This window comes from Gallinula chloropus (assembly GCF_964237585.1).
Source record: "Gallinula chloropus genome assembly, chromosome: 2".
In the NCBI taxonomy this organism is placed as follows: domain Eukaryota; kingdom Metazoa; phylum Chordata; class Aves; order Gruiformes; family Rallidae; genus Gallinula; species Gallinula chloropus.
Window position 1 is genome coordinate 4,995,652 of NC_140086.1, and position 25,760 is coordinate 5,021,411.

At 41.5% G+C, this 25,760-nt stretch overlaps 1 protein-coding gene across 1 annotated transcript in view; it reads right to left on the minus strand.

The window, feature by feature from the left end:
* The window catches only part of DENND3 (DENN domain containing 3), a gene marked incomplete at both ends in the record, with an annotated part of 45,355 nt that extends 20,431 nt beyond the window's left edge, over nucleotides 1–24,924 (minus strand). The window contains 10 exons of the mRNA XM_084280598.1: nucleotides 2,970–3,066; nucleotides 5,748–5,903; nucleotides 6,364–6,485; nucleotides 8,673–8,891; nucleotides 10,489–10,608; nucleotides 11,822–11,933; nucleotides 17,565–17,704; nucleotides 18,203–18,318; nucleotides 19,076–19,349; nucleotides 24,841–24,924. Of these exons, the coding sequence (XP_084136724.1) occupies nucleotides 2,970–3,066; nucleotides 5,748–5,903; nucleotides 6,364–6,485; nucleotides 8,673–8,891; nucleotides 10,489–10,608; nucleotides 11,822–11,933; nucleotides 17,565–17,704; nucleotides 18,203–18,318; nucleotides 19,076–19,349; nucleotides 24,841–24,924 (1,440 nt within the window). The remainder of the gene's footprint in view (nucleotides 1–2,969; nucleotides 3,067–5,747; nucleotides 5,904–6,363; nucleotides 6,486–8,672; nucleotides 8,892–10,488; nucleotides 10,609–11,821; nucleotides 11,934–17,564; nucleotides 17,705–18,202; nucleotides 18,319–19,075; nucleotides 19,350–24,840) is intronic.
* Nucleotides 24,925–25,760: the final 836 nt, after the last annotated feature.

A 25,760-nucleotide genomic window follows, 5' to 3' on the forward strand; every position in this document is an offset into this window, starting at 1 on the left:
ACAATAAGTTGGAGGAACTGAAAAAGTCCTTTCTAATGGTTTTTGGAGTTCCCATTATGTAATTTCAGATACCACTGGCAACTACTCCATATTGTGTTACCTTCTAAGATTTATCTGAGAGCAAACCTGCCACTGTGTTCATCAATATTCAAGTGAATCAACTGTTCAAAGGTCTTTTTTACTGTGCCCATTGAAATTTTAAATGAACTTTGAATTTCAATTCATAAAATTGCCACTATTTCATTTATAGCATTCAAAACTGCTATTAATTTGAAAGCCTGGTCAAGACATTTTTGATTAATTTCTCCCTTGATCAATAGTTTTTGTTTCTTTCTTTTTGTTTAAGAATGTTTGCTAGCATTTATCCAACAAAAATTATCTTCTATTCAGCATTTATCAATTCAATAGCTTTGAATTGCCAGATAATCCATCAAAATTGGCAACAGGATATAATGTGAAACCTTTGCTCTGACACACAGGTTTGCTAAACAAGCTATACAGTATCCCCACAAGAAGTGAAGATATAATTCAATAATATTTTACTTTTGAGAAGCTTGTCTCAAAAGAAACAACGTGTCTTACAGTTGGCTGGAATAAGAAGCTACTTAATAAAGCATAAATAAAAATACTATGAAAATTACACCAAAGGATGCAAGAAGCTCAGAAATCAGGTATTGACCACAGACCAGTTTAGGGTATATCAGTCTTCCAAACAGTTATTTAACTAAGGTAAGCTTTTAATTTGGTTAATCACAACATTTAAAAACAACTAATCACCAGAGTTTATTACTTTGGATATTGGTTTGCTGTGTCAACACCGAATCCTCATAGAACACTATGTGGTTAGGAATTTACAAACCCCTAAGACATGTAAATTCCTTTTGTGACATATAGAATATTCTAGTTTAATTCTTTGAAGGCAAATATTACTTTAAATCAGGTGCAAGTAGCTTAATGTAAAATAACACCAAGGATGACGCTCTCAACCTTTCCTCTTCTGGGCAAAGTACCCTAACATTGCAAGATACTCTTGCAGGAACCTGTGTGTTCCTAATCTCTCTCTCCCTGCTCCTTTACTTCTGTCCTCCCTTCCCTTCTCCTTCCTTCTCACCCAAAGGATCTCCAATCTTTCATAGTCAGTGACAGTCCTATACCAAAGGCATGAAAAACTGCTCTAAATCCCACAGCCTGGCGACCAAGATGCTCTCTCCTTTTAATGAGGAACTTTAACCCACCCCTTAGTTCATGTACCATTTCTGCCTGTGCTCCAGAGGAAAACCACATCCTCATAAAAAAAATAAAAGGTTCACTGCATACAGTGAGTCATTTTAGAGCTTCAGCAGATCAAGCTTGTGGTAACAGAAAGATTGAGCTGATCATGGCAGATGCAAAAGGGTATGTACATAGAAGCACAGAATGTTCTGGGTTGGAAGGGACCCCAAGGATCAGACAGTTCCAACCCCCCTGACACAGGCAGGGACACCAACCTCCAGCTTGCACCTACACAAGGTTGCCCAGGGCCACATCCAACCTGGCCTTGAACACCTCCAGGGACAGGGCAGCCACTACCTTCCCTCCTTTAGCTTCAATCCATTCCTCCTTGTCCTGCCACTGTCTACCCTTTTAAAAAGTTGATTCCCCTCCTGTTTCTCTGCTCCCTTCAGGGACTGGAAGGCTGCAATGAGGTCCCCTCACAGCCTTCTCTTCTCCAGGCTGAGCAAACCCAGCTTCCTCAGCATCTCTTCATAAGGGAGGTGCTCCAACCCTCTAATAATCTTCATGGCCTCCTCTGAACCCTCTCCAACAGTTCCACATCTTTCTTGTATTGTGGGTGCCAGATCTGGACACAGAAACAGTACAGAAACACTCTGCACCTCCACAGGGTTTCAAGCTCAGCAGAGTATCTAATAAGCTGAGTGAGAAGGAGGGCTAAGAAAAACTAAGTGGGGATTTCAGGTTGTCCTTCAGCCTCCAGCACTATTAGGCCTGGCCTCAGGCTGTGCACTAGTTGAGTATAACTTCACAGGCTGCACCAGCACTTAAAAGCAAGCTACAATTACACTGCCTGGTAAAGCACATGTACACCACATAAACCTCTGTCCCACACGCTCTGTCACAACGCACGCCCTAAGGACACCGGTGTCTCTCGTGCCTTCGCTGTGACGCACTGTGGGAAGCAGGCTCATGGCCTGCAGCCAACCAGGTCACCAACCCCGTGCCCTGTTGCTCAGGCTGCAGGTAAAGCAGGTACTCTGAGGTGTCAATTAAGCTCCCTTCTGCTGTGCTCACAGGCTTCCTGAAAACTCCTGTCTACGTGTGGGCTTCAGTCCAAACAGTTTGGACAGGGGCCTGTGATTAAAACACAGTTTAGATGCAGCTGCCGTTGGTTAACTACACCCCTGAGAATGTGTGTTTGTTGTGGAATTACATGGTATCTTCCTCTCCAAAATGCTATCTCCTATTTTCATAGAATCATAGAATGTCTGGGTTGGAAGGGACTTCAAAAATCATCTAGTCCCAACCCCCTGCCATGGGCAGAGACACACTCACTAGACCAGGTTGCCCCCATCTAACCTGGCCTTGAACACTTCCAGGAATGGGGCTTCCACAGCTGGGAAACCTGTTCCAGTGCCTCACCATCCTCCCAGTAAAGAATTTCTTCCTTATTTCTTCCTAACATCTATCCTAACCCACCCTCTTTCAGCTTAAAGCCATTGCCCCTTGTCCTATTACTGCACTCCCAGGTGAACAGAACCTCTCCCACTTTCCTGTAGGACCCCTTTAAGTATTGATAGGCCAATTTTGTCTGTTTATAGTAAATAAAATAATTTTGGCAAAGCTAATGCAAAAGCTGATGGCTCAACAATACCATACAGGCGAAACTGTGACCATTCCATTTTATTTTTTACATTATTCCTAAAATAGAGATTAATAACAGAGAATCACAACATATTTCACACTGAATTTACCTTTTTGTAAAAGGGCTGGTCTCCAATTGCTCTTGTTTTCAGAAATTCCTCACTGTTGAATACTCTGTGTTCGTAATTTAGATGGTCTTTTACCTCCCTGAGACAAGAATAAATCCATAAATATGCTTAAATACATAAATATGCTTGCAGATTTCTCAGTGAGTTGTACTTTTGCCATAGTAGCAACCCACTGGCACTACTAGAAATATGCAGAAAGCAAAATAGAAATGTGCTGCAGCATGAGAAGATAAAATAGAATTATGCTGCAGCATTTAAAGGCAAACTCAATTTTAACAGACAAGCCTGAGTTAGTGAATCACAGCAAAAGAATGCTGGCTCTTATAAGAGGTAAGACAGGTTATCTGCTGCTGCTGCCCTTCTGAATCAGCAAATTCACTTAAGAGTCTGTGGAATCGATTTTAGTACCCCACAGAGGAGAATCTATAGATTCAAGTCATAACTTCCAATCTTGGAATTACATTTACATACACAGTTCTAACATGCATGTGAAATATAGATTACATCATTTTTTGCAGCACTCTCAAACTCTGCTCCTAAAGCTGTCAATAACTGGATATTGTTTTAGACTAAAGAACTGATTTAGATTGTTATTTATTTCAGAACCACTGAAATAAAGTGAGATAAAGGACCAGATACATATTTCAATATAAGCATGGTCACAGCAGGCAGTGGAGGCCCTGAACTATCCCTGAAAAACCAGACATCAGGAGTAACTTCTGTGCCCAAAGGTGAGACAGAAAAAATTGTTTTAGAAGCAGAAAAATGAAAGTTTTCAGAAAAAAAAGCTGTTCTCAGACTGAAGTCTGTGAGCAAAATATGCTAAGTTATTTAAGCTATATAAGTGCAAGTGGCTAAAATCAGGGTTCCTTCTATCACATCTTATTTCAGCTACTCATCCTGGGTATTGAGAAATGAGAAATTCCCATGAAAACATATGAATGAAGAAGACAAGGTGGTGAGCTAAAATTTGAAAGTGAGCACAGAAGGAGAATCTTGTACCCATGCAGAGAACTGACAGGTCTACGCATCGCTTGCCATTCATACATGAGGGACAGAAATCCAGCAACAGCTTATCAAGCCATACAGGTTAAGAAGAAAGACTGTTGTAAAGTGATATAGTTCTATACAATCACAGAATCACAGAACATTAGGAGTTGGAAGGGACCTTGAAAGATCATCTAGTCCAACCCGCCCTGCCAGAGCAGGATCACCTAGAGTAAATCACACAGGAACACATCCAGGCGGGTTTTGAATGTCTCCAGAGAAGGCACCACAGCCTCTCTTGGCAGCCTGTCCCAGGGCTCATAATTTAGCATTGTTGGTTTTAAACATGGAACCTCCACACAGACAGAAATACTACAGTGCTTCACTGAAGACAGTAGAAACTGGCAGCATAATTGCATCAGAGATCTACTTTCCTTCACTCGTGGATGCTGGTAGATACAGGATTAGAAGATAGAAGGAACAAGGCTGAAAAAAGAAGAAAGGAAGAAAGTTTGAAGAAAAGGAGAAAGCAAGCAAGACAAGAATCAACTCCTTTGCAAAATATCTCCTAGAGAACAAAGCATCTGTTCATTTTTGGTAGCAAAGCATTTAGTGCATTAGAGAGTTCAAGCTGCTAGCAGCAAAATGCACTTCTCCTCATCTTTATCTGGAACATATTGTTGCCAAACACTGAAAGCCACCAAATCCCTCAGAGGTAGCACATAAGGTTGTAAATGCATTTTATTTTCCTTATCCAGCTGTGCTAGCTGTAAGTGTATCCTCCACACTCAGCAGCTACTGCTTCCCTGGAGGGCCCAGTCACTTGTATGAACACAACAAGCAGGTTAACAGAGACTTGGTATTTGGATGGTATAAATTAACCCAGCACCTCCTGACTGAAGCTGTTATGGAGCATTCATGTGAGAAATTCGTTAGCTATCCACAGCAAGCACCATCTCCAGCAAGAGACAGGAAAGAATAGCTGGGGATGGATATCTGCTCAACTCTTTGCAGACCTCTGTCCAGATTCTTTAGAAATACTATGTTGGCAGTTTCATCTTCCTGGCTGAGTGTGTTGGTATCTCCATAAAAAGAAGTGAAGTGTATGCAAACCAAAAAAACCCCAACCCAAAGTCCATCTCTTGTTGGGTTTTTTCTCTTAAAAAACCCCAAAACCCTACTCCATTATTAAAATGTTAGTCCCAACCACACCCAATACCCAGAATGTCTTGTGCCAACATTGCATTCTTGAGCTTAAACAGCTTCTCTCCCTCCATTCTCATGTGGTCACACTCTCCAGATCTCTCATCCCTTCTCAGCATTTGGTCAGTTCCCACCCCCAGGCATTCTGAACTCCTGGTTCTGCTTTTGGCTCTTCTACTCTGTCCTGGGTTTGAGTTAATTTTCCTCTAACAAGAGTGACTGAGACTGTGTCAAGATACAAACTGATACCCCTCTACTGTGCCTTAAGCTTTTACTAATTACAAAATATGAGACCTGCACTTCTCTTCCTGGAGTCTTCACCAAAAGACATCAAACTAACCACAATTACAACAGTTTTAAGATGTCCTAGCAATGTCTATGTACCCAAAGAGATTAATTATTGATATTCCAGCAGGCTAGCAGAACCTGTTTCTCATAACCCCTCACAAAACTTAAGAGATTTATAAAATATCTATAACATAAGACAAAAGAATATTTTCAGTGACAGTGGGAGTGTTTTAACCACTACTTTAGGCTCTTGTAATAAAAAAACCCACTATATCCACCCACCTGAAGATGTTCACAATTAACTGCAAAGTCATTTGCTGAACTTCCATATTCAGTTTCTGTTGCCAAGCTCTTCGGCGCATCTGGAGCTCGCTGAGATCTGTGCTGGCTCGGAGATGGCAGAGCTCTAGATCATAATGCAGCTGAAGACTCTCCACTCTACACAGAGAAGACAACTATCAACTTAGGCTCTAACACCAACAATGGTTTTTCTACCATTTGAAGAGAAAGTCCTCATGCATCTTACAGCTGGAGGAAGTGCAAATTTGATTTGCAAGTGCTGACAAGCCAACAAGATTCCTGAAAGTCCTACTAGTAGGTGTAAATCACAGTGCACTCAGTCTGCTGTATAAAGACCAGTAAATTTCAGAGAACAACTAATATCAGTATTTAAAAAAAACACCAACAAGCAAGCATTCCAGGTACTGCAAAAGAAAACAATTATAGTAATAACTTTCTAAAGTTACCTGTTTACTACTTAAGCAACTTTTCCATTTTCCCTTATCAAATACAGTGGTTTTATATGAAATAATTAAAAATTCCTAATAAAAATTTAAAAACTTAGAGGGTCAAGCATGATTTATACACTAACATAAATACAGATGCAGTATCTTTTCACCTTTTAATGAAAGTTTCTGCTGCTTGTGCTGGAACATCTGGAATTTCAGGTTCCTCTTTAGCCATTTTTGAACGTGTAATATCTCCGTTATCTATATTAATTAGAATTAAGTCTTCGGTTTCCTTTTAAGAATGAAAGAAATAGAATTACTGTAAATATACTTGTATTGTAATAACATTTGCTTCTTTCTGTACTCCTTAGACAATGAATTATTTCAGCAAGAAAGTGAGCCAGCAAAGGACTGATTCTTTCCCAACTAGAAGATCATACACATAACTAACCAATTACCAAAAAAAGTCATTAAATTAATAGATATTAATCTCAGTAGATAAACATTTGGTTCCCAGATATGCACTTCATGTAGTATTATTACTGGATCTCTAAGCTCACCCTTGAAGAGCTATGCATTATGAAGGTATGTACAAAGCCATATATATGAATACAAAGAAGCTTCTGGAAAACTTTCTGTGTTTCTTTCCCTGTGTGATTTAGTCTGGGTGATCCTGCTTTGGCAGGGGGGTTGGACTAGATGATCTTTTGAGGTCCCTTCCAACTCCTAATGTTCTATGATTCAGCATTTACTCCTTTACTTAACCCTGTGGGATAACAGGAACATAAAAATTTACAAATTATATAAAAGTACTTATTTCTGATAGTGACATCATCTAAAATATTTATGTGCTTTATTTTAACTTATTTCTTTGTTGATTTTGGATTTGCCTAGATGGACCAGTTTTTCTTTGCTTATAATCAGACTGATCTAATAGAAACTCACACAAATTTTCTGTGTTTGACTTTGAATGTTGACAGGAACCCTATGTAACACCCTCAAAAAAGTCAGTTCATATCAGCCCTCCACTATGAACCTGAATTTTTCATACATCTTTTTGGGTAAGCAAGATTAATGTTACCACTGGAAAAGGCTTAGTTAAGTAAGATTCTGAAAGAAGCAGCTAGAAAACCCTCAGAAAAATTGTGAGTTTATATTCTTTTTGTTGCTTTTTCTTTCTTATTTTCTTAAATATTGAATTCCACTATGGGGAGCAGCAGCAGCATTAGAATATTTTCAATTCCTAACCCAGATGTCTGAAAACAGCACCTAACTCATCCCATACAACTCTGAGCCAAAAATCCCAGAATCACAAAATGCTTTGGGTTGGAAGGGACCTCAACAATCATCTAGTTCCAACCCTCCGATATGGGCAGGGACACCCTCACTAGACCAGGTTGCCCAAAGCCCCATCTAACCTGGCCTTAAATGCTTCCAGGGATGGGGCTTCCACAACCTCTCTGGCCAACCTGTGCCAGTGCCTCACCACCTCTACAGTAAAGAATTTCTTCCCAATGTCAAATCTAACCCTGCCTTCTTTCAGGTTGAAGCCATTACCCCTCCTCCTATCACTGCACTCCCTGATGAACAGTCCCTCTCCCACTTTCCTGGAGTAGCCCTTTAAGTATTGATATGCCACAATTAGGTCCCCCTGGAGCCTTCTCTTCTCCAGACTGAACAAGCCCAACTCTTGTAGCCTGTCTTCACAGGAGAGGTGCTCCAGCCTCTTGATCTTCTTCATGGCCTCCTCTGTACTTGCTCCAACAGGTCTACATCTTTCCTGTACTGGGGACCCCCAAGCTGGACACAGTACTCCAGGCGGGGTCTCCTAAGAGCAGAGGGGCAGAATCATCTCCCTCGACCTGCTGGCCACGCTGTTCTTGATGCAGCCCAGGACACAGTTGGCCTTCTAAGCTGCTAACACACACTGCTGGCTCATGTTGAGCTTGTCATTAATCATCACCCCCAAGTCCTTCTCCTCAGGGCTGCTCTCAATCCATTCTCCACCCAGCCTGTAGTTGTGCTTGGGATTGCACCGACCCACATGCAGGACCTTGCACTTGGCCTTGTTGAACTTCATGCAGTTCACATGGGCCCATCTCACAGCAATATAAACATCACCAGTCTGAGGGGAAACTACTTCTACAGTACAAATGACACACAAGTAGAAGTTTTGCCCAAGTGAAACCTGAACTCACAAAAACTGTTACATTATCCTGCAAAGAAAGGTAAGGGATGTAATAAATAATAAATAATATTTATTAATGTAATAAATAATAAACTTTATAAAGGGATATAATAAATAATAAATAATAAATAATTATTCAGTAAGCCAGCGCTCACACCAGTATGGTTCCACTGCCTTTAATTCCTTCACTTCTCACACACCTAAATAACAAAAGCAAGTTTCTAGATGCATCTGAAAGGGGAGAAATGAACTGCAGGTGAACAAGAAGAGTGGTAATAGTCTAAAACATACCGTGCTCACTTCTTCAAAATTATCAGTGTGACATCCCATAAGAAAGGTTGTTGGGGCCATTACAAAATCCAGCATTTGACGAGACAGAAGAGGCACAAAAGTGTGTTGCCACTGAAGGGGATGAAGGTACAGCATGAAGCACTCAGCAATGAGTGTCAGCAGAGCCCAGTCTGAAGAGAAGAAAACTATTCGCTGCTCGGTCAAAATACATGTCATAATCTGGAAAAAAACCCAAAAATGCTTAACATTTAGGAAGAGTTATATCTAGAACATGCAAGTATTTAATCTGTTTGCAAAACTCAGCATTACAAGTTCTGTTTTCTAATAGCTACCTTAGACCTTTATAAATTGAAATAACATCCACTGAAGGATTCTTACAAAATTAAGGAGAGCGGAAAAGGGAAAAGGGGAGAAAATTTAAGTGACAGTGGAATTCAGTGAGTTTTGCCACCAATGTCACTGAGGCTAGGGTTTAGCTGGAATTACTGTCACCTTTCTTCACAGAATTACAAGGTTGGAAAGACCTTTAAGATCATCGAGTCCAACCATACCTCTCCTCTACTAAATCATATCTTTAAGTACCTCACCTACCCATCTTTTAAACGCATCCAGGGATGGTGACTCAACTCCCATCCTGGGCAGCCTGTTCCAGGCCCTGACAACTCTTTCAGTGAAGAATTTTTTCCTAACATCTAATCTGAACCTGGTATTAGACTGTATTAGATATTATTAGATGGTAAAATGCCTGTAAAGAGTACCCAGGTCAATAATATGCAAGCCTTTCTTTGCTGATAAGCACAAAGACCATCTAGGGTTCAGGCATCTCAGCTAAACAGCTATTCAAGACTCAAGCTAGCCATATTCCTTACAGTGCCACTGGAGAGCAGTGTTTTCAAAGAGCAATTCAGGAAGCTATCTGGAGATGTCCACACTTTTCCACTGGTAGAGAGGAACTCAAAGGCACCTAAACACCAAACTCAAGTTTGATGCCTCAAGTTAAGTGGGATGAATCCAAGGCAAGAACTCTTAGAGATGTGGGACATCTCACAGAGTTGCTTACGCACAAACTCCATGCTCAAGCTGCAGAGTTGCAGAGGACCATTTAGGATTTTAGACAGCTTTATTCATAACATGCAGATGCAGGCAGAAGCTCACTGGGTGGAAGAATGGTCACATCCAAAAAATAACTCAGCACTGTCTAGTCTCAAGACTAAGGAGGTTCACAATCACCCCTGGAAAGAGACCTGCAACCTCCTTGTTTTAGAGGAAGAGGCACCAAGAGCTTGAGCAACCTAGTTTAACTTCACAGGTGGCCTTTGAGCAGGGAGTTGGATCAGGAAACCTACAAAGGATGCTCTGAACCAAAACTATTGTACAACTCTATGAAGCACTGAAAAAAATCTTTGCAAATGGCTTTTGGTGTTTTCCTATCTTTCCACAACATTTCCACTTTATTTATATGAGAATACCAACTGTTACAAATCCATCCTACAGGTCCCTCTCTTTACACATGAACAGGATTCTTATGAATCATGTAAAAATGCATTTTATGCTAATTCAAAATAAAATCTGTCAATGAGGTTAGGCATTTATTTTTCAAAATAGACACTTAAAAAATTTAGCACCTATTACTGAACCACAGGAGAAAGAAATCCAATACACCTTCATCTAATCTGGTCTATACAGAACAAATTATTTTAATAAATTCCTGGGTTTATATTTTTTTTTGGATAATAAGCATCTTGATTTTTTTTTAAACCACTAATTACCAGTACTATAAATCTCTAATACATTTGAAGATATCAGTTAGTTTTACCTGAAGCACCTGCTCTGGTTTGAAACACAGCAATGGAAGATGAAGATCCAAGTCAATAATTGGACTGTCTGGATCTTCTCGTGAAGGAATAATTATTTGAAGTGGTTTCATATTAAATACCTGCAATAACAGACGTTTTCCATTTAACTCTTCATTAAAGCATCACCACAACACATTTAATTCAGATTTTAAGTCCAACTACAAAATATTGAGAGCAAGAAGATAGATATTTTTATTCTGCATAAAATTGAGAGGGAAATATTAAAATATTAGCTTGAATAATAGCTTGAAATATTAACACTGACTTTGTTTCCCTTATTGTAGACTGCTTAGCTAATAGATTTTAAAATATAGGTATTATTTTAACAGAATTAAATTTGTTTTGTTATGAGCATAAAATAACAGAATTTAGATTTCTAGATACAACTGAGAAATCAAAAGAATTTATAAAATTCATACAGGAAATAGAAAAAAATATGAAAACAATAACTGAGCATAGGTGCTCATGTTAAGAAGACAGAACCAGCCAAAACGAATGAGCTCTTTCAATGCTTCAAGTATTCCAGCTCAAATCTCTGGGAGCCAGACCCTGCTTGTGCTGCATACTGTTTAGCCAATCATGCAGACAATTACCCAGCTATCCTGTTTTTGTTCTGTTCCTAATCCCTTGTCCTAGGGTCTTCAAGGAAAGTACCTAAAAAGACCAGGGCTGAACTCCCACACTTTAGTCAGCCTGGAGAACAAGAGGCTGTGGGGAGACCTCATCATGGTCTGTGGCTTCCGGATGAGGAGCAGCAAAGGGGCAGGTGCTGATCACCTCTTTGGTGACCAGTGATAGAACCCAAGGGATCAATATGAAGCTGAGACAGGGGAGGTTTAGGTTGGATGTTAGGAAGAGGTTCTGTACTGAGAGGGGTGGCTGGGCACTGGCACAGGCTCCCCATGGAAGTGGTCACAGCACCAAGCTGAGCTGAGCAGAAGCAGCATCTGGATGATGCCCTCAGTCCCATACTCTGACTTGGCTGGGCCTGTGTGGAGCCAGGAGTTGGACTCAATGGTCCTTCTGGGTCCCTTTCAACTCAGGAGATTCTAGGATTCTTCCCAAAAGAGTATTAAAAATGAAAGAGCCTGCATCCTGGTCACACTGTTATTTCATGTCCTTACAATGCACAACCTTATTTTCAAAGCACAGGCATTGATATCAGGTTTATATCAGCAACTATATTCTCTGACCTGACAATGAAGAATGTGCCCCAAGTTACAGAAAATAACATCTTATTGCTTTGTAACACATAACATTACAGTAATTATGAAATTCAGCATAAGTAATTACCAAGTGGAGTGGTCCTGGTGGTGGGCTGGGTATTAAAAATAATTTTGCTGCAAATTCTTTTATGTGCTCCTCAACATCTAAATCCTTGAAAGGTCTCAGTTGCACCAGCAAGCTGAAATTCAATTGCAGAAAATTACTTATAAATAGTAACATGCAAACAGAAAGAAAAGCCTTTTTGTTGATAACTTAGAATAAAAAAAAAATAATTAGCTGTTATTCCAGCTAATTGATTTCTAATTTATTAGATCCTTTAGTAGCTCCATTTAATTTTAATGATGCTGCTTTGACCGAAACAGGGTTTTTCAATTCCATGCATAAAAAACTTCTGCATCATATATATCAGAGGATGCAGATGGCACACTGCACCTTATGATGGCAAAGAAAAACTAGAGGTGAGATGGAGCTAAAGGAACTGTCATACAGAGAGTGCTTGAGGAACAAAACACCCACAGCTGCAACACAGCACCACAGTGGTTCTCCCACCCCAAGCATCAGACTTCAGCTCTAGATGGAAAACAGCATCAGACGGACTTAACTGCTCAAGAATATGAAGCCAGAGTGATATTTAGGGTAAAGCCTAGGTCTGCATGAACACTGCTCTTTGATATTTATCCTACTCAAAGAACAAATACAGTTGTGCAAACCTATAAAATGTTTCTATTTTGGAACTGTGTTACCCTACTTGTGACAGCAAAGTCAACAAACAAAGTCAACAAAGGTCATGGGATTTATATTATATGTCAGATTACCTCATGAACATTTAAACATACACATCATTAACACTGAAAGCCATTAAGCCCAGCAGCATTTCTGAAATTTCGATATTTTATAGTGAAAAAGGGCATTCTGTTCAATATATGCATATATGCAAATTTATAGGCAAAACCCAACAAAATCCAAACCTTTACAAAATGAGAAATTTAAGCCTGGAAGGCTCTACATACAGAAACCAGGAACATAATATGGTTGTATTACCCGTTGTGGTTTTATTTCAGTTTGCAGTTTCACTGGTTTCCTGCAGAAGAACACTTGCTCTTTCAGGAAGTGGTACAGAAAGCAGGTCAAGAGATATTAGAATGCAAGACACGGTATTTGTGTGTAGCATTACTGAGCTTCTAATTGGATTAACAAGACATGTAAGTTTACCAAATTCACATTTAGTGCTCTGAGCTGAGTACTAAACCATTACACATATCCCTAAAAACCCATCAGAGTCCTGGCCAGGGGAGCTGAGTTAGCCCAGGCTGTTTTCCACACCACCTGACATCACTCCGCCAGAAAAGGGGCTGGTTGGGGAGGGGTGCTCCTGGGTGCCTCCATGGCAGTCTGAGAGTGGCCAGGGCATTGGGTCAGTTCCCCTTGTGCAGTACTGTGTGTTGCTGTCAAACTGGTAAAGCTATCACTGGGTGTGAGTGTGATTTGCCACGGGCTGTTACTGTCCCCCTTTAAACCGTCCTTATCCCAACCCTCAGAGGCTCATTCTGGTTCTCCTCTGCGAGCTGTGTGTGGTGCTCAGCCACTGTTTGGGACTGAACCACCACAATGAGCTATTCAGAGGAGGCAGGGGTAGGGGAATTTAAGCATTATCAACAAAAACCAGACAGCAGAGTCCTCAGTTTAAACAAATAAATTGTCACACTTAGTAAGGCTTTAGATCTGGCCTCACAGCATAGGTAGACCTGTTGTGTTGGGTTTTTTGAGGCAGAAAGCATGTACCAACAAATTCAGTAAATAAGTAAACGTTAAAACCCGAAATAACCTGACCCTGATGCTGAAAGCATTAGATGTACAGAATCATAGAATGGTCTGGGTTGGAAGGGACCCCAAGAATCAGAGTCCCAACCCCTCTGCCACAAACAGGGCCAACAACCTCCAGGCCTGGATCTACACAAGGTTGCCCAGGGCCACATCCAACCTGGCCTTCAACACCTCCAGGGACAGGGCAGCCACCACCTCTCTGGGCAGCCTGTTCCAGCACCTCACCACTCTCTCTGTAAAAATCTTTCCCCTAATATCTAATCTAAACCTTCCCTCCTTCAGCTTCAATCCATTCCCCTTTTCCTGCTGTTATCTATCCTTTTAAAAAGTTGATTCCCCTCCTGTTTCTCTGCTGCCTTCACGGACTGGAAAGCTGAAGAACCAAGGGTAAGAGCTCCCTAATCACTGCTTTGTCCCATTAATGCAACATAATAGCAGCTGACAGCTCTGTACTGCAAAGGTCGGCTGAAATAAATGAAGTAATCTCTGAAACATTAAAGCAGAGAGCTAAGAAGTTTATGAGCCTTCCATTACCCCTATTAACTGTGCACAGACAGATGTTTCAGACAGCAAGAACATCTAAGAATAGGTCCTTTGTACTGCCACAAGGCTGTGAGCTATTTGCACACTTGCACCTTTTCTCAAGGCAGATGAAAGGACTAATACACAGGTTGAAAGATTTCCTGTTTGAATGGAGCCTATTCACCCATCCAAGACTGGAGTTCATCCAGGAGGAGGTTACTGCCAGGAATATTTCACTTTTCACCTAGTGTAACTCATTTAGGTAAAACTACCTGTGCCAAGTGCCAAAACATCTCCATTTAAAACTGAACCTTTTCAAATAATGATGTAGAATAATCCGACAGCCTCAATGTTGTGAAACATTCTAAGTTGACATCTGTTTGCTTTGGAGAGAGGCAGGCACACTCCATTCAAATTGTTCTGAGTGTGGAAGCTCTATATGCTAGTAGTATGTGAATTAGTTATAAAATTAATTATAAAGAATATGAAGATCGTTATTATAAAAGTTTGCAAGTTGCTTTTGCAGTTCAAAGCACCTACATGGATTTATAGCTCGGCCTTTGTGTCTCAGCTTGTTCTCAGCTTTCAGTTGTCATTTCAACTCATCTGCCATTTCAAAAAGTTTAGGAACCCAGATTTTATCTGGGAATTGTAATGACAATGAAATACCTTTGAGGACTCTTCTGAATGACAAGTACCATCCCACCTAAAAGCAATACTGTGAACTGCAAGTGTTGGGAGAAAATAAGCTACGCACAGCAGATTTCCAGAGGAAAATGAAATCTTTGGCTGCAATAAGGTCCTGAGTGGAAGCAGAACATCTTTAGGATGCTCCTTCAACATCACACTTTCATTAACAGATAGTATTTCTCCATTAGTTCCCAGAAAGGAAGGGCTAAATGCTAGAAATAGGTAGTTGTTTTCTACCAAGAAGTCTACCAGCAAGTGGTTTCATATCCCCAGACTTGCAGAATGACTAATGAGGTGAAGCATCCTGCCAAACACCACTGAAGCATACCAAGGATGCAAGTGGGCTGGTGAACGTGTCATTATTTAAGTGTATGAGGACCTACTACCTGAGTACACTCAGTCAATGAAAACATTTAATTAGATCAGTGGTCACCTAAATACTGCTAAGGAATTCCAAAGGAAAATAGCTCCCTTTCTGGATTACAGGAAAACAATGTGAGTGTTTTGCAATGTTACAAAAAGCTGAAACATCCCCAGCTGTACAGGGCCCTGTGCTTATACCATGCAGTATGAATCCTTTCATAAAGGCTGGATGAAAACAGCAGAGCACCACAGCTCAGGTGTAGAGCTGTAAGAGTTCCCTATGCAGTTAAACATTTACTTAAGATTTGAGACTATAAAAAGGCAGCAAATGAATCAGCTCCTGTAGTACTTAATGGCTGATGTAATTCCTTTAAACATAACAAGTGGAAAAAGTGATCTGGGCAGGAAAGCAGAAAGGGAAAAAACACTTCCTTTTTATTTTACTGATCATCTCAATATTACACTAGCCTGTGAATACCTAATTTCCACCAAGTATAAGTCCTTTCTCCATATTAAACCCCTTTACTAATGAAAAATGACAGCAGAGGTGACACGAACACTGTCAGTCGTGTGTTCACTCACACTTTAGGGCTGCCAGAGTGATTTAGTTTAGATAACACTGCTTTGTTGGAGGCAGCATTTGAACAGCCCCAGAGGAAGGCACTGCTTTGCTCTCCAGGGCTCTCTGCATGTAAACCAGGGAAAGCCAGTCAGTGCTCCAACTGGCTCCAAGCCCACAGCACTGGGAGAGAGAGGTGCACGGAGTGGGGAAAGGAGGCCTCTGGTCCCGTCCTGGTATGGAGTCAGGTTAGGGGCTAGGGATGCACCTCAGCTCGTTAGTGCCCAAGAAGCTCATTTCTGCCTGCTCATCTGCCCAGCATATCAATCATGGGCAGAACAAACTGGAAGATTCAAACTCCCACCTAGAAGCCTAGGACTTTTCAACTTAGGTATAAGAAACAAATACCTACCAAAGGAAAACATCTGACTTCAAATAAGACTCTGGAAAGCTTGACTGGTATTTAGTGGGGAAACAAAAAAAACCCAAAGCAAACCCTCTTTTACCTTTGGACCCAGAAAGCCAACTGTATCCTGGGCTGCATTGAGAACAGTGTGACCAGCAGGTCAAGGGAGGTGATTCTGTCCCTCTACTCTGGTGCAACCCACCTCAAGTACTGTGTCCAGTACAAGAAGATACTGAGCTGTTGGAGCAAATTGAGAGGAAGGCCATAAAGATGATCTGAGGGCTGGCTGGAGCACCTCTCCTACAAGGAAAGGCTGAAAGAGTTACAGTTGTTCAGCCTGGAGAAGAGAAAGCTCCAAGGGGACCTTACTGCAGCCTTCCAGTGCCTGAAGGGTGTCTATAAGAAATCTGGAGAGGAATTGTTTACAAGGACATGTAGTGACAGGATAATGGCCTTAAGCTGAAGGAGGGTAGATTTAGATTGGATATTAGGAATAAATTCTTCACTATGAGAGTGATGAGAAACTGGAACAGGTTGCCCAGAGAGGCTGTGAATGCCTCATCCCCAAAACGTTCAAGGTCAGGTTGGATGGGGCTTTGGGCAACCTGGTCTACTGAAGGTCTCCCAGCCCATGGCAGGGGGGTGGAACTAGATGATCTTTGAGGTCCCCTCCAACTCAAACCACTATAATCTGCAAGTGAAAACTACCCAGTAATATCCAACATACAGACAGGCTCCCTGATACAAGGAGTTTTTAGTCCATTTCAGGATAGAAGCACATAGATGTTAACAATTTAACAATAAAGCAACACACTACCTCAAAACAACTTAAATTACTAAGTAAAAAGATAGACCTGTGTTCACTTATCTTTGAACTTTTTTATGTTGTAGAGTATTTGAGTGTTTCTTACTGAAGTACTCTGTATCCTAAGATTCTCTCTCATAGTTCTCTGACAGCCAAGAAACCACTGTACTCCCTCAAGTAACTTGAATTATTTAGCTGAAGAATAACTGAGCTGCTTATCAATACACATATTCATGGTCTTATGACATTTGGTGCATCATAAAGAGGTTTTTGCCCTTTCAAAGTGATTTTCACCAGTGTGTCAAAATTACAGTTAATCCTCTGCCAAAAAAAAACCCCAAAAAAATACCCCAAACCCAAAAAATCTTTGGGAAGTCTTTTTCCTACAAATCAGTATTTTCTAAACCAAAGACAAAAATAACATCATAACTAACCTCCTTGAAACTTGGAGCTTGCCCTTGTCTGGGTAACAGTCATACCACATTTCTTCTTTCCCTCTCCCACATATCTCACACTATCATAACTTAAAACTAATGCCAGTTGCAGGATTATGCAGCTATCCTGTCCACATCATGCATATTCCTTCAATAAAACCTGCACAGTTATTTTTAGGAGGAACACACAGGATAATACGTCTTACCAAGAGAGACAATCCTTGAGGGCATTAAAATATGGATATCTGGATACAACACAAACAGCAAATGGTACAAAACAGACAGGCATCTTCCCAGTCTGCAGAGACTCCAAATGGGCCTGCCCATCTGAGGAAATGCAGCCATCCTGCAAGAAAACTACAGATTAATGTGCTTATGTTGATCATGAATTTATGGCTGCTATTTTTTTGAGAACCACAGAGAGATGATATCCAATTCCCTCTAAATTTCAAGGGAATTTGGATGCCTATCTCCCTCAAGCTCTTCAGAAAAAGGTCAGCCTACAAGACTTACACACAAGTATTAAAAAGAATTTCAGCACAAAACATATTTAGAAAGACCAGAGTACATCATCACCAAAAAAGACGTCCAATGGACAATGACTGCTCCTAAATAGTCAAAACTGCTAATTAAAATCCCTAAGTTTTTCCTAATGCAATGATGTTCCAGTATAATTAATTTACACTGGCAATAGAAAGTACGATTTGGTCTGTATTCCTACTAGCATAAAAACTTATCTGTTAACTGATTTCATAAATTAAACCTGACATTGTTCTTAAAAGTGTTTTGTTTCATTTTATATCTTGTAATATGTGTTAATAAAAGCATGAATTAAATAACATACTTGCATAGGCTGGTAGTACTGTGCAACAACACCGTATGTTCTGTTACCACAGACATCTGTGAAGACCAGGAAATGAATGTGGTCCTCTTTTGATTCAGAAGTTACATAAAGTCCTCCTGCAATGAAGGCAGAAACCTCTTCTTAAACTCCATATTTAACTACAGCTGTTTGAAAAGTGATTCACGACCAATACTGTAATTTTCCACTTAATTTAAAGAAAAATATCTCACATGCACATATATAAGGACCCTGCTTTGGTAGGGGGGTTGTACTTGATCTCTTGAGGTCCCTCCCAACCCCTACAAATCTGTGATAACTCACTTGATCTAAGGGTTGTTACAAAGGCTGTAAGCTGCTTGTTTCTGAAGAAGCAAGCTTATTATATAATTATCCTCAACTGTAACTGGCAAAATAGGTAAGCTTTGTTCACTTATTTTTTCCTTTCAAGACATTTATAAGGTTTGCAATAGTGACATATAGATTAAAATTTCTGCAGCTAAACTTGGAGGAAACAGCCACTTCTTGAGGTGTACCTTAACATCAAATGAAAAGTGAAAGAGTGACTCATCAAGTCATTTCAGGGAGAAAAAGAGAATTTTTAAAGTGCTTGCACATATGCATTTCACTCAAACCAAGATTTCCCAATGAGGGCTAAAGTGACTTTTGGCTTCCCCTTCTTGCAGGTGTTGCCAATAGATCTGTTTCACTGAACACAGACATACACTGACCTGCTCACAAGAAGAATCATTTTTTATACTGTGAAATACAAAGAAATAGAGAAGCTGATCATAAACAAAATAAAAGAGATTGTCCTATGGGTCAATAAATTTATATTAAAACAATTCACATTAAGAAGTGGGAAGCCTACTGTACCTGGGAAGCATAGCTGTGGCAAACCAATAAGATCAATGTCCTTGGGGACAGTAATATCTTCAGTGTCAGGTACCTTCTGCTCACCATTGAGATTCTTGAGGTTTTCAACCTTCGGTCTCTCTTTTTTCCTTCGGAAAGACCGGCGTTTACTTTTATTCAAGTTATTACCAGCATTAGTCACCTGAATATCATCTCTGCTGATAAATGGAGGCACAAATACAGAAAGAACTTCTGGATCAAGGGGAGGAAGATTTTTGGGTCTTCTTTGAGTACCCTGTTCAAAATAAACAAATAGAGTAATGAAATTTACACTTACCCTGATTGGCTTATTTAAACCATTTTTAGCCCTGTTTTCTCTCTACCCCTAAAATTGTGGATTTAGAATATATTGTTCTTCTTCCTAAATAAGTAAATTTTCCTTCTAACTTCTTGCTTTACCCATGAATACTTTGGACATTTTCAGTAGGCAAAGAATCAGTCTTCATCACTGAAAACATACCATATCCATCCTATGCCTCTGGCATAAGAAAACTAACAAGTATCACACAGAGTATTTCCTCCTTTGAAGTGTTACGATATACTTAAGCTGTACTTAAAATAAACAACAGGAGAAAGAGAAACCAGGCAACAAATAAATGAAAACAAAGAAAACTGGCTGAACTCCCTAGATAAGACTTTGTTCAACTTTAGTAAAAGCTATTTTAGTTCAGAATAACCTCTACAGGAAAAAAAAAACCCACAAAGAACACACATATAAAAACACAAACTTTCACAAGATAAGTTTTAACTTTATAAGGCAAGAAAGTATAATTAAAATCTGCAATCACTTCTACACTAAACACAACTTAAGGACACTGTACAACACGAAGCCATGAAACTTTCTCCATATCCTGATGACTCAGTGGAAGAGGCATCCCAAAAGTGTGTCTGAAATCACATTTTTTGAAGGCAGCTTTGTAAAGGAGGACTGCACTGAAAGGCCTTGCAGCCTTGCTACGAAAAAACCTGTGGAGGAAGCGATCAGAAGAGGCCATTTCCTTGTACATGGGAGCACTTTTTGTATTCTCCACCATGGAGTAGAGACAAATCGCTGCGTTTTCAATTACTTCACTGCAATTTTAATTCCTGCAAGGTCAAAACAGCAAGTAAAAGCTTTGTTTAGTCAACGGATATTTGGAAACAGGAAAGGCAAGCCTCACTGTGGCTACAATGCTGGTTTGCTTTCAACTTTTTGTTAACTGATTCAAAGATAGATGAAGCATACATGCTGCTTTTAACTTCAGACATGATGCATCAGTATTACTTGTATTGAAGATATTTCTTGCAAACCAATGCTGGTGTCTCTCATCATTTCCCTACTTTTTAAAACAGCTACAACATACAAAGGTTTATTGCTTTACTGAAGCCAATCTTCTGCTGTCCAAGTTTTGGAATAGAAAGTCTCAGGTTATTTCTCCTAGTAGAGGAGTCCACCAGAAGTCTTCTTCACATCTGAGCACCACAGGAACATTGAGAAGGCATGCTTACTTTTATGATGTTTTAGTTACTGAATGTTAAGATTCACCATGCTTTATAATAAAATAATTGAAGGAAAGTGCTTCAATAAAAATAATAAGTAAAAAACCCACTCTTTTAATGAACAGAGTCTGAACTAGAAAGAAATTAGACTGGAAAAGATAACAGTTCAGATAAAAGTATCCACTAGGAAAATCAAATGACAGCAATGACTTTTAAAAGCAGGTTACAAATTGGGGTACCATGTGCCATATCCTGTCATGCTAAAAACTTCAAGCATCATTTTCCTGAGCTGGCAGCTGACAAGTGAACAAACTGGAAATGCAGATAAATCCAACATGATCGCTCTCAAAATAACATGCAGGCAAGCATTTCAAAAGGAAATTAAGAATTAAGGCTCAGCCCTGAGGCTTTTACGCAGGAAAAACACAGACCTACTCAAACAGGAACAATCTTAACTTGGCAGATTTGCCCTGCAGAGGTTTTCAAACAAAGTTGCTTTGACAGTGCAATCCCTGTCTTACATTTGAAGGGATCTCTGTGCTACAAAGGGCTGGATGACAGGCAGCAATTTAATAGCCTCAGAGTGTAACAGCTTCTAAGACCGCAGGGCCTTGATGTCTTGAACTACAACAGAGACATTAAACACCTTTTTTTTTCCCCAGCAAAACAGCACTGTCAGCACAGTCACTGACCCAGGGACTCAGTCATCAGCATTCAAGTCAGCTCTTATTATCGTCCATGGCCAAAGTCGTATTTTCTTACCCATTCCAGGTCAGGGATAGTGAATAGGCAGCAACAGAACAATATTCCCTTGTTTCCACTATTCTTTGGACATTTTCTCTGCTCAGCTTCTACTGTTACTTTTTCCTCTTGAAATGCTTTTCCCTATCAAGCGCCCTTGCATCATACAGAGCTTCTTAGAAACACTAATGCCTTTCCTGTAACTCTGCAAGACTCCAGAAGTCAGGGATTTTACTCCATCCACATTTTACTAATAATGTTCCTTTAAGAACAGTGATTTATAGGACATGGATAAGAGACAGACTTTTTAGAATCACCACACTATTTCAGACACAAACAAGTAGTAGTGTGTTTAAACCACAGATCTCAGCCTTGATCTCATTCTTCTCTTCCCATCACTGAAAAAATTAACTTAATTTTGAATGTCATGAAAGAACATGACTTCTTAAAGGAATAATTGGGATATGAATCTTCAGGAAAAAATAGGCTAGAAAGGACCTCTGGAGGTTCTAGCACAAGCCTTTGCTCAAAGCAATGATAACTTTGAAGTTAGATCACATTGCTCTGGGTCTCACCAGGTCAAGTTTCAGAAATCCCTTAGGAAGAAGATTCTTTTCCCCTCTTGTGCTCCAGCCCTAATATAGTTTAGCTTCTTCTGGTCTCATTCCCATTTGTCAGTGGTTCTCTGCTATCAAGAAACCCAAATCTGGGACACTATTCACAATGTTACCTCAAGAGTGTTGATTAGTAATAGTAATAATCCTTTCCCTTTGCCTGAGAGCTAAGGTCCTGATGATGTGGGTTACTTTACAGTGCCACAAGCACACACTGCTGACTAATCTCAGCTTGATCACACCTCATTTCTTTTGCACAATTTGACACCCAGGGGGTATTACAGAAAGTGGCAAAAATTGGTTTGGGTGTTATGTCTGCATGAGCAGGGTCAGAGAGCAGGATGCAGACACACTAAGAGACAAGATCTGTATCACTGACTGTGGTAGGTCAGAACCCAACAATGAAGCTATAGGAAGACCGGAGGTATCTTGCAAACAGCACGCACATCACAGCTGCCGTATCAAAACCCAGCTTTATAGCTGAAGATAAGGGAAAGAACTCTTATCAAAGATAGCTGTATGATCTCCACTACCATATATCTCATTCTTACAAAATATACACTTCCGACTCTAAAAATAATCTCTAGCTGGAAGTAGAGGCCTTTGATCTCTCCAAATTGAAATCTCAGTGTGACAAGTATCTTGGCAACAGGACAACTGATGGATGACAGGCCAGAAACTTCAGTTTCATGAGCTTCAGAGCAAAACGGCACAATTTTTTCCTGGAATTCCCAAGGACAAGAAGTTTGTCATATAAGACTTTTCTTATTTTGGGGGTGGGTGACATCATGTTCCTGCTGACTTCATTTACTTTATTACTTTATATTGCAATAAAGTTAATAATGCACAAACACACTTTCCAGACCAAGACTTGAAGCACTGTTAAGATTTGTACCCTGCTGTTTCATAGAATCATAGGATGGTCTGGGTTGGAAGGGACCCCAAGGATCACAGAGTTCCAAGACCCCTGACACAGGCAGGGACACCAACCTCCAGGCCTGCATCTACACAAGGATGCCCAGGGCCCCATCCAACCTGGCCTTCAACACCTCCAGGGACGGGGCAGCCACCACCTCTCTGGGCAGACTGTTCCAGCACCTCACCACTCTCTCTGTAAAGAACTTCCCCCTAATATCTAATCTAAACCTTCCCTCCTTTAGCTTTGATCCATCCCCCTTGTCCTGCCAGTATCCACCCTTTTAAAAAGTTGATTCCCCTCCTCTTTATAAGCTCCCTTCAGGGAATAGAAGGCTGCAATGAGGTCCCCCCACAGCCTTCTCTTCTCTAGGTTGAACAAGCCCAGCTCCCTCAGTAGTGGAGGTACTACAGGTTTCACCTGTAAATATTATCAGAGATCCACTACTTTCCAACTAAATGTTCTTATTTTCTGTCACTAAGATCTCCTGCATCTACATTCACCAAAACATGACACAAAACATATTCCACCATTTCCTCATGTAGATAACAGAGAAGGAAAAGGAAGTGGAGCTAATCTATAAACTTGCCCTAAGACAGTGAATGAAATCCCTGTGGCGTAACAGCTTGCAAAGACATTATTACAGTTAATATTGACAAGCATAGGGACTGCTTTCCTTTCTGTCACTCAATTTTATACCTTGTGCAAAGAAACAATTCAGAGTGCACACTGCAAACAGACTATGAAAATAGCTTCTTTTTGTGGCCAGTTTTCTATTTGTTTCAAAAAAACCCTCTAGAACAATGAGACCAAACCAAGTGGACTGGAATGAAAAAGAAATTCCCTTTCTTCTGGGTTTACCTCTCATATAGCTACCTAAACACCGATTTTGAAAGTTCATTAGTGACATTGACAGCACAACTACTTCCCCAGTCTGCACCTATGTAGGAATGAGATCCTGGAATCTGAATCTCTGCTTCACCACTATCACTTAGGACGCTGACATCAGCAAAGCAGCCTCCTGAACCAGTGAGCAGCAACAAGTTTAACAAAGGCTCCCTTATCTCCTGCTATTAGAGCGCACAATCAAATTCAAGTTCAAGCAAGAGATCCCCCGGAGCAGCTGGGATCTTCCACACGTGCTGCTGGCACCACGGCTACTCCCGCAGCAGGGCAGGTCACGGGTATCTAACGTAACCCTCAGCTCATTTCAACAAAGCGAAATCAGGAAGAGGGCTTTAATTGTTGAGTTCCACGTTAAGTGGCTACGGTCATAAACAAATCCTAAACCACATATTCAAAGCAGAAAGCAACCCACCGACTTCTGCTGTACCTGAATGGCGCAGCCTGTGACAAATTGAGGGCACGAAGCCTTATCTCAATCAGGACCTGGGGCTGTCCCGAGGAGATAAGTTACGGAGTGGTTGTTCCTGTGTGTTTCACTTTTATCTCCAACGGAATACGGCAAATGGGGTATCACCGAGTAAAGGATTTGCACTCTCCAAGCATTTTGCTGTCATAGAATCATAGAATCATAGAATGGTCTGGGTTGGAAGGGACCCCAAGGATCAGAGAGTTCCAAACCCCTGACACAGGCAGGGACACCAACCTCAGGCCTGGATCTACACAAGGCTGACCAGGTCCCTGCTTATATAAAGCCACACTGCCTTCTTCATCAGGTCCTTGAAAAAGTGTAATTACTGAGCGCTGCTAGCAAATCACCCCTGTATCCTCTGTGGATCACCTGTCAAAACGAGCTTTCTTTGAAGTATGCCTGCTCTATCCGATGGTAACAGCAACAAGGCAGCTCTGTAGCTTTCCTCGACTCCGTACGGCGTGAGAGAGGCCCGGCCAAGGAGGAGTTGAGGCGGCAGAGACTCCGAGGAGAGAACCGCGCTGACAGAGGCTGCCTGCCCGCCGGGCACCGCCGCTCCCGCCTGCCCTGCGCTCCCTCACAGCACCGAACCCCTTCTCACCTGGAGGAGCGCTCTCACCCGCTCCCTGGGCACACCGACCAGCAAGCAGATCTCCAGCAGGCCCGACGGCAACACGTCGTCCATGGCACAGAAGGGACAGAGGCGGCCGGGGACAGCGGACTGCGGCGACTCCTTCCCGCAGGGCCGCTCGGCCCCTCCCCGCGGGTCGAACCGGGCTGGCGACAGAGCGGGAGAGCGCCCGCTCCCTCAGCACAGGCAGCCACGCACAGCAGCCCGCCCTCCAGGCAACACGCGCTGTGATTGGCTGTCTCTCCCGTCGCTCTGACCACCGGCGACAAATCAGAACTGCAGCAGGCGCCTGCGGCGGCTCCGCGGGCCGGGCGGGGGCGGGGCCTCGCCCTTTCCCGCCCAGTGGAGGGCGGGGCGCGTGAGCTGAACCCTTGAAGTGCCGCCCGCTCAGGGGACTCCCGGCGCGTTGTGGGACGTTGGTTGTTCTGTCTACCCCGGCGGGAGAATCCTTGGGGGAAGACGCTTCTCCACCCAAGGGCAAGGTCGTTGTTTACTCCCGGCCAGCCACGGGCTTGTTTTCCCGGTGGCCCAGAATGGCAGAAGTGCCTCAGGGCTGCCAGGTGCTTCGTAGAGGTGGGTGAAGTCACGGTCTGGTGCTTTTATAAGTGGTGCCATTCCCTCGTGTTTGCCTCAGGTGACTCAACGGGGTATGTGGCTGCCACTAAATAAGAGTCTTCTATTTATCATGGGTCATAGTTTCAGTGAAGCACGGGGCTGATTGCAGCCTGCCTGGTGCTCTCGCCTCAAGAGCAAGCTGGGTTCTCTGTGGAGCTGCCCGCGCAGCAGCGAGACACACAGGGGACTCCAGAGTTTCTTCTTGAACTGTTTAAATAGACAATGAGACACTCTACACCCATCAGCCCTGTGTAGATCTTCACTGAGAGAAACAT